Below are 11,380 nucleotides of genomic sequence, written 5' to 3' on the forward strand. Positions count from 1 at the left end.
GGAAGGCTTGTCATCCTTAAATACATAATTTCCAGAACTTTCAACTACGTTGAACAAAATAGCTATCTCTAAGCTTTGATTGAATGTGTTCGGTGAAATGGTGGGCGTGAGAGGGGGGTCAATTACTCTCCACTGACTTTCGACTATTAAAAAGGGCAATTTCAATTTCCAAAAAAATGACCCTTTTCTGAAATTTCTGTAACAACTTTCTATATAAACCTTATATGCCCCCAGGTCATAACTTACAACCCTTGCACTGAGGGCTCTGAGTTCAGTGAAAATTTTGATTGGAAGGGTTTGGGGAAATGGTGGGCTTGCGAGGGGGGTTAGTTGCCCTTCAATCACTTTCGACAATTAAAAGAGCACTAGCCCTTTCAATTTCCAATTGAATGAGCCCTTTTTGATGTTTTTACAACATCGCTTTCTATAAAAACCTTACATGCCCCCAGGGCATAACATCCAACCCTTGCCCTGAGGCTGGTTGGGGGGGGGGAGGGGCTGTCATCCTTAAAGACATAATTTCCAAAAATTTCAAGTACTTTGAATAAAATGCCTATCTAAAAATTTTGATTGGATGTGTTTGGGGAAAAGGTGTGCGTGAGAGGAGGGTTAGTTGCCCTCAAATCACTTTAGACTATTAAAAAGGGCACTAGCCCTTTAAATTTCCAATCGAAAGAGCTCTTTTTCAAGTTTCTACGACAAAAATTTCAAAAAAACTTATATGCCCACTGGGCATAACTTACAACCCTTGCCCTGAAGATTGTGGAGGGAGTGTTATGCTCAAAGGTATAATTTCCTGAACTTTAGACTGCGTGGAACAAAATGACTATCTCAAAATTTTGATTGGATGTGTTTAGGGAAACGGTGGATGTGGAAGGGGTGCTAGTTGCCTTCCAATCACTTTCAACTATTAACAAGGGCACCATCTATTTAAATTTCCAATGGAATGAGCTCTTTTTAACGTTTCTATAAAAACACTTTCTATAAGAACTGTGAATGCCCCCAGAGCATAATTTACAATCGTTGTCCTGAGGGCTATGAGGGGGTTGTCATGCTCAAAAACGTAATTTCCATAACTTTCAACTACGTTGAACAAACTGGCTATCAAAAGTTTTTACGACAACGCGTTCTATAAAAACCTTGTATGCCCCCAGGGCATAACTTACAACCCTTGCCCTGAGGGCTGTGGAGGAGTGTCCTCCTCAAAAAAATAATTTCTATCTGGAAATCAACTACGCTGAACAAAATGGCTTCGTCAAAATTTTGATTGGATGTGTTTGGGGAAAAAGTGGGCGTGAGAGGGGGGTTAGTTACCCTCAAATCACTTTCGACTATTAAAAAGGGCACTAGCCCTTTCAATTTCCAATCGAATGAGCCTTTTTTGAAGTTTCTACGACAACGCTTTCTATAAAAACCTTATATGCCCCAATGGTATAACTCACCACACTTTCCCTATGGGCTGTTGGAGAGTGTCCTTCACAAAATCACAATTCTTTTGTGGGAATCAACTACACTGGACAAAATGAGTATTTAAGAATTTTGATTGGATGTGTTTGGGGATCTGGTGGGCGTGGAAGGGGTGTTAGTCAAATAGTCACTTTTGACTATTAAAAAGGGCACAAGCCACTCCAATTTCCAATTGAATGAGCCCATTTCGAAGTTTCTACAACAACTTCTTCGATACAAAGTGCCCTGCTCTAAAGAAAAAAAAATAATAAATGATACATTGTGCCAACCTTGTTCTTATATACCCCCAGGGCATAACTTAAAACCCTTGCCCTGAGGGTTGTGGGGGAGTGTCCTCCTCAAAAATATATTTTCTATCAGGAAATCAACCACGCTGAATAAAATGGCTATCTAAAAATTTTGATTGGAAGGGTTTGGGGAAATGGTGGGCTTGCGAGGGGGGTTAGTTGCCCTTCAATCACTTTCGACTATTAAAAAGGGCGCTAGCCACTCTAATTTCCAATTGAATGAGCCCTTTTTGAAGTTTCTACGACAAATCCTTCGATACGAAGTGCCCTGGTATGGAAAACAAAAAACTAAAAAATAAATAATACATTGTGCCAACATCGTTCTTTACTTAGGCAGCGCGATTGCGCTGCCTATGATAGCATTAATCACTTTAATGTGCTTATCAGGTATATACCATACAAGGATAAGACCTTCACTATAGCTTTTCTATCGACGTAATCAAATGGCTGTTCAAAATCTATACAACTGAGAATTAAAAGTGTCTAATGATCCACACTGCACAATTATTAATCTAACAGTGAAAATTTGATCGACACATCTCCCACTCCCCCCCCCCGTAGAATTTCTCCGTTTTACTCTTAAAACTTTACCTTTATTATCTCTTAGTCTAATGAGCATCGTTATGCTACGCAATTTGCTTCCTACAGAAACCAAGCTAATGTATCAGTAATTACCCAGTCACTCTAATCACCAGTCACTCTTATAAAGTGGTCTAATTAGAATTTTCTTAGAACATTAGGCACTTCTTCTTTTCCAAAACCATATTCATAATCTTCAGTAACTTTTCTCTAACTATTCAACTACCATATTGCAAAAACTCGTTTCCCAATCTATCACCGCAACAGGCCTTCTTATTTTTTAATCCTTTTAGTACTATCTCTAACTCCTCTTTCCAGTTGTCAACTGCAAAACGGAATTTTTTGTCACAAAGGAGGAAAAAAAGATTTAATAAGACTAAAGAATAAACAGAACTAATAAAACAAACACAAGGAACCGAAACTTGGAAAAGATGGTCAGCCAGTGAACAATCTACTACGTTGAGAAGAAATGCATTGGTTTGTGCAAAACTGAATCTCTATATGGCATTCGTTGGACCACTGTTTTAGTCGCCTCTTCCAAGTTACAATGCATGTGGCTCTTAGAATTCCCAAACTTTCAGTTAGCATGTTTTAATATATGTTTTTTTTTTTATTTCGTTTTGTTAACGTTTTTTCTTTCGATTATTTTTTTCAAGCTGTTTTCTCGCACTGAAGACAAAACATTTGCGAACTATTTATTTTTCTTGGTATTTTTGTTCACGAGCTTAAAACATATAATCTAGCCAGTACATTCTCAGAACTTATTCAAATTTAAACAAAGGAGAAAAAAGAAAGATGGCAACCCTGCCCGACTGAAGAGACTTACCAAGGAGACTGCAATAATAAGTCATAATATTAAAGCTGTCAGTAAAGCTAGAATGGGGTCCACCATGTGGATTAACTATCAATGGCTGTTTTTTTCCATCTTCTACCGTCATATCATGATACAAAACAGCTTCATATGGCAGTCCTAAAAAAGAAAGGATATAAAATAGAGACATGGAACAAGAAAATATATTTTTTTATATCTACCATAAACCTTCACATACCTTTTTATATCAGCTTCAAAGTAGTTTTAGCTTTCAAAAGAGTTAATACGTAAAATTCTACGTCAAGTATATATTATATGATCGGTCAATATTCAAGATATTGGTACCAGGCAGTCGTAAGGCACACAGCCATATCCAGAGGGAGGGGGGTTCAACCCCCCCCCCCGGAAACGTTTGTCCAACTCGAAAAAAAGCAATAAAAATGAACATAAACAGATTTTTGATGAGTATTTTTAGTTTCTTTTTATAAATCTCCCCTCCCCCGAAAAAAATCTTGGATACGTTCTTGATAAGGCAGTTTAATACCTGTCCAGACACTTAGATTAAATATGAAAAACAGTTAAGCGATTTTTAACATGCTTGTAAATATTTATTTATACACTGCAAAAAATTTAATTCACAAAATAGGTGAAAAATACGAAGTAAAAAAAAAAGAACACGAAAACGCAAGAAAATATACAAAAATATGAAGCCACACACGTAAGAGCAGGAAGTAAATCTTTCATGTCCTTATGAAATATCCCAGATTTCATTACATTTCCCCTTTTTTATTACTATTCACATGTTGTTTTTGTTTTTCTAATACAAACTACGGTTTTAACAATGTTTTCATGCAATATGAAATTCTGAGATAAAAATTTAAAACGAAGCTGTAACAATTATTTTTTATGTCTTCTACACAATAAAAAAAATATATAAATTCCAAAAAATAATCAAAATATAATTAAATAATGAGAACAATAATATATTTAACTAACTTATTTTATTATATTAGTTAATTTAATTTAATAGCTTAATTTCAGCTGAGAAGGTGTACAATTCACAATAATCCCAATGAGATTAATGTAATAAAAATCAATCGGAATAGTGAGAATTCATTTTATGAGATTACCTCATAGGATGAACACTTTTTAGTCCAAAACTTTTCTTTTTCTTAGCGAAAGAATTTTTGCAGATAAAATTCGTTTTTAAGTCATGTATCTCATTCAGCTTAAGATTAAAAAAAGGGAAATTAGCCAAAAAACAACGTTTTGCTTTAAAGAATACAAAGTGAAATGGATCATACTCCATTACTTTCTTTCTCAAATATTGACAGAAAAAATAACAAATTTTCATTAAGAACTGTACTCGTAAAGCTACCGGGTTGAATAGTGCACAATTTATAAATTCAAAATTTCAAAAGCCCATTTCTGCCTACCAAGATATGTGATTAATTGAATTCGACGCCAATGAATGATTTGTATAATCGGTATAATAATATCATCCTATCCCAGATCCATCTTCCCAAAGAAAAGCAGTTTAGTGGAATGCAGGAATACACTCAGGGTAGGGTGTGGATTAGAGCTCGCGCCTCTCCCCCCAAATATCGACATTTTTCATCGAACTCTTAAATTTCGTATGTAATTCGTTTTTTCAGGCTGCACGGCCCTTAGGAAAGGCTCCGTAAGTGGTACCGCTGCTTAGGCGCTTGGCAGCTTTGGAGATATCGGACAGGTTCATTGGTATTAACTGAAAAAAACTTATCAAAAAAGGACTAGATTGTCAATTTCAACCGTTGGATGGGAACTACATCATTATATTATTTTCTCCTAGCATAGAAAGTCTGGTGATCCATACTTCACCAAATAAACCGTCATAACCGATCTTCATGATGATACTGACGATCGCATCAACACAAATTTAGTTGGGTTCAAAGAACAGCTCATTAATGACCATGGATAATGGTTGGGCATCTAACTTTTCCTTATGTTAGACTTCAAGTGAGTTCTCCATTTCGAATCATAGGTAATTATTTAGCGTATCACAAAACAGCGGCTCTTTTTCCAGTGCGTCTTTAGAGTCATCAACAAGAATGGCTACAAAAGGGCAAGCAACTCAGTGATCAACTTTCAGATAAAAAAAAGAAGTGCTTTCAGTGTAAGAGCTTTCAGTGGTAACAAGGCCATATCCAGGGGTCAGAGGGTTTGACCCCCTCCCCCCCCCCAAAAAAAATGTCTGACTCGTAAAAACGTAACAAAAATGCATACAAACAAATTTTTGATATGTTTTTAAAGTTTTATATTGAGAACCCCTCACCCCCGAACAAAAATTCTGGATGCGTCCTTGAGAGGTAATAAGCGACGATTTTGTATTTTCAGGGAATGTAATATCCATATATGCATCACCCCTTCCTACTGAATGACGGAACTAAATAATAGAAATCACTGCCAAATTTCATATTTTGGACTCCACGGCTTAGAAACGATTTCCACGTCGAAACGCTCTAAATCAATAGATGCAATATATGCACTAAAAATGCACTAGATGCGAAAGCTTCTGTCCATGCAGAGCATTTTCAAACCTCTTGTTGATCATTCAATTCTGTATAAAATTAAAAATTAATGTTACTACAATAGTTTTAATTAAAAATAGCTTTTTTAATGTTGATATAATTAAAAAAGAAAAATAAATAGATATAAATATAAAATAGAAAATAGAATAAATATAATATATTAAAACAGAAAAAATATAATACATAACAGTATGATGATGCATAAAAAGAAAACAGTTGTATGCTGTATATGTATGCTGTATTTGTTTTTCAAATACACCCCCCCCCCCCCGAAATGTTTTTCTGACTCGTAAAAATATATCAAAAATGGATATAAACAAATTTTGTATGCGTTTTTTGAGTTTTTTTGCGTAAAACTTCCCCCGAAATTTTTTTTTTTAGTAAAACTCCCTCCGAAAAAAAAAAATCCTGGATACGGTCTTGCTCTATGATGCTCCAGTGTCCCGCTACCTGCGGAGGAAAATCGAAAAAAAATGCCTTCGATGTAGAATATTGTGGTTTCATCCATTTTTTTTTGTTTTTCAAGCCAATAGATTTTGCTTGTTGTTCAAGCCAAGGGACGGTAATTTTCCTATATAGGGATATCGTACAAGACGGTTCTAATAGTGTACTTATTTTTTGATCTGACTCTATTTTTGGGAGTTATGGGCTATTTCATTTCTTAGAACGGGACGTGAGCGTCTCTTACTAGGTTGGTAGCTACCGCTGCAACCCAGATTCTTTACTATAACTATCTTGTCGAAAGATGAGATTGGGCTGCATCATCCTGCATATACTGTCGTTCTTTAATATGATTATGGGCTACTGTATTTCTTAATATAGGATGCGATTGTCTCTTACTAGGTTGCCACTACCGCTGCAACCCCGATTGCCACTACTGCTGTAACTGCGATTAACATTTAGTTGCTATATGTTGTGGTTTTTTCTTTACCAGGTTCCAGCTATCTCTACAACCATGATAACGATGGAACTTACTTAACCCCCATCTATAAAGAAAGATACCGATCTTTTCCGTAATTTAAAATAAACCATTAAACTTCTCTGATTTTACAAGGCTTACGAAACCAGTCCACAGGATAGTCACTCTTTAAGAAAAAAAAGAAGAATCGAAGTTGAAAATGGCATTTATTTTCAATATTTCAGTTACTATGGGCGGGTCACATCATCATTGTATGCAATCATTTATTTAAAATGCCAGTTACTATGGACTATAGTTCGTCCTTTAGTATAATTAATTAAAAAAACTTTTTCAACAAATAAGTTTTTTTTAAGCAAAGAACTCCATTAAACCAAAATGAACAAAAATAGAATCAAATCATCTACCAAGAATCCAACTACGCTAAATCAGTATCAATAAATAAATGAAACCCAAAACAAACAGAAATTAAAATAAGTCAAACTCGTAACGAGCAGAAATTAATATGAGTAGGATTCTAAACCCCAAGCTTTCTAAAAGCCAGAATATAATTCTTACTTTACTGAAAATAAAATCAAATGAATTTACTGAAAAAAAGTACATTGTCAGTTTAATATACATATGCTGATATTTATTCCTTAAAATCTTAATTGATTTTTGATTTCTTAAAGTTAGAAAAAAGAAAACCTTTAAAATAATTTTCAAATCTCGACAGGGTCGACATGTTCAAATGATAGGTTCAAATGGCGAATTTATTTGGATATATATGTACAAAGTGTAATACAGATTGGAAAAATATGAACTATTTTGGAGAACCTCACAGGTATAGAGAAACATCACCCGAGAATTCGGCACTGCCTGTTAATATGGCTGAATTGCGTTAATATTCGCAACTCAAATCTCACTTGTTGTTTAAATGAGGATGGGTTCCCCATGATATATGCTCATGGTAATGATGTCGAAAAATATAAAGCAAAAGCACTTGAAATGAAACGAATCAGTTCCATTTAGATACGACAACCCCTTCAAAGGATACATTTCCATCTAAATTGATAAGAGCTCACTTTGAGGGTGCCTGTTTTAAAGTTTGCTAGTTATGCTTCTTGAATATAAATCCACAAGCAGTATCTGTTTTTGAACGAGCTCTCAAGGATGAAGGGGTAACTGTACCTCCTTGTAAAATGCGAAATAAAATAACTGACTGTTTTACAACTCCTTCTTCGATCAAGGTGGAAACAGAGGATGACAGACATCAACTTGCAACTGATAAGGTAAAATAAAACTTATAAATAAATTAATATTTTTAATTAAAAAAATTAAAATATAATAAAATAATATTTAAAAAAAAACGCTTATAAAGCGTATGTATAGAGAGTGCTAAATAAATTTGTCATATATATATATATATATATATATATATATATATATATATATATATATATATATATATATATATATATATATATATATATATATATATATATATATATATATATATATATATATATATATATACATATACATATACATATACATATATATATATATATATATATATATATATATATATATATATATATATATATATATATATATATATATATATATATATATATATATATATATATATATATATATATATATATATATATATATATATATATATTGTTCTTTCATATTTTAACCAAACGAAGGCTCGTCACAGCATAATAGAGAGGTAACAATATATAGGGTAAAAATTAACCATGGATGGTTTTAAGTTGTATTTTTCTTGAATTGGCACCTCTGCAGTTATTTCCAAAAAAGTATTTCCCAAAGCTACGCAAATGTAAACTTACGCTATCCGTTAAACTGTACATTGTCTTACCATACCCAAAACAATGCCTTAAACACTCTTGCAACTCTGCTAGCATTTTTCACCAAACTAATTTTTCGACTTAAGAAGATTTATTTATAAAAACTTAGAAACACTTGAAAGATTAGTTTATACATTTTAAGATTTTTTCTTTTTTTACCGAATCATAACCGTATTAGATTACAGGTATGATATAACACCATGTGGTACCATAATAGGTAGGGTATGGAACCAATAGGTGACATCGTAACTGTTAATCAAGTTTGTTATACAGCCTACGAGAGACGGAAGGAACTTACTGCTATCCCGGCTTTCTAACCGAAAAACAGTTGTTCGGATATGACTGAAATCGATTGGCAGTTCCAAGGGTGGCAGTATCTCCTTGGCATAAATTTTGTCCTTATCCAAACAGCCGAAAAGGACGGAATCAGGTGCAGTGCGGCTGTGTCCAGTTAGCACAACAGTGTTGTCGTGAATATCTAATGCTGAGCACCCTGTAACTGATCCATCAGTTTGTATCTGGTTAATGCTTTTCGTTTCTAATAAAAATAAATAATAAATGATCTTGTCAATGGTCGAAAAAATTAAGAAACATCCTACCACTAGAATAGAGGGCAGCTTGCCTTAAAAATGCAAACAGTGGGTTTAACATTAAGAGAACGTAACCCAGGAAATCGGTGTGATTAAAGGAAGCAAGGTAAATTTTTTCCCATTGTATCCATGTTGAGATGGCCTCTCGCACCCCACTTACCCAGCAATGCTTTATTTTTAAGTTTTTCTTTGTCTTAACCAGGTTGCTATCGTTGCCATCATTATTATAACAAGACTAATATGTAGTTTTGTCAGTATTCTTAACTTCACGAGCTCTGCTCTCCTCTGGGGGTTAATGTCTTTCCTATATTAGATTGATTAAATAAAGACAGTTGAAACATAAACATAATGAATGTTATCAAAATTAGGCCTCACACTTTTGGCTGCCTTGGAACCTCTTTTTAGACGAGTAATCAATCAATTATGATACTATCTTCTCTAAAATGGCAACTGGTGTCATTCGAGGTGGGGAGGGGGCAGTTGCCCCCCATAATTTGCAATATATTACAATTCATTAAGCAAACCTAAAAATGATAATTGGTAAGAATTGGTGTTGACAGGTTCTTTTTTTTTGTCGAAACATAAAATTGGGCTAGGTTAGAAGGTACATTTTAAACTAACTTTTTACTAAAATAACATCAATGCGACAAAATTATGATAGACCTAGTTTTCTTCGAAGTTTGATAGGGTAAGGTAAGTGTACAAAAACCGATACGCACCATGAATGCCGAGCACCGAGAATCTGCTAACGAGCTTCCACCACCAGAAGGGAGCGGCAGCAGAACTGTCAACCTAATTTTATATTCTTTAATTTGTGTGTGTGTGTGTGTTGCTTACTAAGCGTTGCGTAATGCTTTTAAGATTAACCGAGAAGCGGCTTTACTAAATAGTATTTTTTTTTCTCTCTGTTACCGCTTGAAGACTTACGGTAGGCCCACGCCATCTTTACTTTTTTCCTATTTGGTGTCGATATTCTTTATAAAATAATATCCCAAAATAAGTTTACAGACAGCTTAAAACAAGTTTAGGCTTGTATTTTTCACGGATTTTACCCCCCAGATCAGCTAGATATGGAGCCCCGTTGCCCCCCTCCTCCAATCAAAAAGAAAAATTAGCAACGAAACCCTTATTTCTGACAATATAGAGGTGGAAGAACAACGAAATGTGTCGAATTTCACTTTAATCTTGATTATGAACACACTTTTTTCAATAGTTTATTTGAAGGTACCAATTTGGTAAATTTTATATGGTTTAACTGTTAAAATTTCCAGCAAGTTTACGCGATTTATTTCAGACATTTTGATAGTAAAATAATTTTTGTCATTGAGTCAACTCAAAGTAATCAAACAGTTCGTGGTAACTAACTGTAAGTAAGAAGCGACCCGGCTCAATAGTAACCGAAACACTAAAAAACAGAATGTTGATACCAATATATAAATCAAAAGAATGAGATTTTTATGCTGATTTCAAATATATTAGTTTCATCAAGTTTATTCATACCCATCAAAATTTACACGCCTGAGAAAATTTGCCTCATTTTCCAAAAAGGGGGAAACAACCACTAAATGTCATAGAACTGTAATGAAAATCACACCATGAGCGTATTCAGAGTATCAGAGAACTTTACTATAGAAGCTTCAAGCTCCTATCTGCAAAAATGTGGAATATTGTATTTTCGCCAGAAGAAAGGTCACGGATGCGTGTTTATTTGTTGTTCTTTTTTTTCCAGGGGTGATCGTATCGATCTAGTAGTCCTAGAATACCGTGAGATGGCTCATTCGAACGGAAATTAAATGTTCTAATGCCCTTTTTAAGTGACCAAAAAATTGGAGGGCAACTTGGCCCCCTCCTACGCTCATTTTTTCCCGAAGTCATCCAATTATAATTTTGAGATAGCCATTTTGTTCAGCATAGTCGAAAACCTAATAAATATGTCTTTGAGGATGATTTGATCCCCCACAGTTCCCGGGGGAAGGGCTGCAAGTTATGAACTTTGCCCATTGTTTACATATAGTATTGGTTAATGGGAAGTATACAGACGTTTTCAGGTGGGATTTTCTTCTAGTGGTGGGGGGGGGGTCTTCTTTACGCTAATCTTTACGCCTCGATCTTTACGCTAAAGTTTGACTCTGTCTCACAGATTTATTTTTTAAAACAATAAAAAACTTTAGCTTAAAGAGCTAGGCGTTGAAGAGGGGACAGCCCCTTTCATATACGGAATAATTTCTGTTCGTTTTAAGTTTTAATGTCGCTCCTTACTTTCAGTTTAAAAAGACTTGTTTTTTTTTATTTAATTACTGTTTA

General features: G+C 34.3%; 1 protein-coding gene across 1 annotated transcript in view; it reads right to left on the reverse strand.

The window, feature by feature from the left end:
• LOC148946985 (acylamino-acid-releasing enzyme-like) overlaps positions 1–11,380 on the reverse strand; it is a 66,843-nt gene that overhangs the window by 25,035 nt on the left and 30,428 nt on the right. The window contains exons 5-6 of the mRNA XM_089096793.1: positions 8,785–9,024; positions 3,160–3,303 (exon numbers count right to left, since the gene is read on the reverse strand). Of these exons, the coding sequence (XP_088952919.1) occupies positions 3,160–3,303; positions 8,785–9,024 (384 nt within the window). The remainder of the gene's footprint in view (positions 1–3,159; positions 3,304–8,784; positions 9,025–11,380) is intronic.

The sequence above is a fragment of the Artemia sp. Qi Xiang Cuo genome, chromosome 11 (genome assembly GCF_049724085.1).
Source record: "Artemia sp. Qi Xiang Cuo chromosome 11, ASM4972408v1, whole genome shotgun sequence".
NCBI classification, from domain to species: Eukaryota; Metazoa; Arthropoda; class Branchiopoda; order Anostraca; family Artemiidae; genus Artemia; species Artemia sp. Qi Xiang Cuo.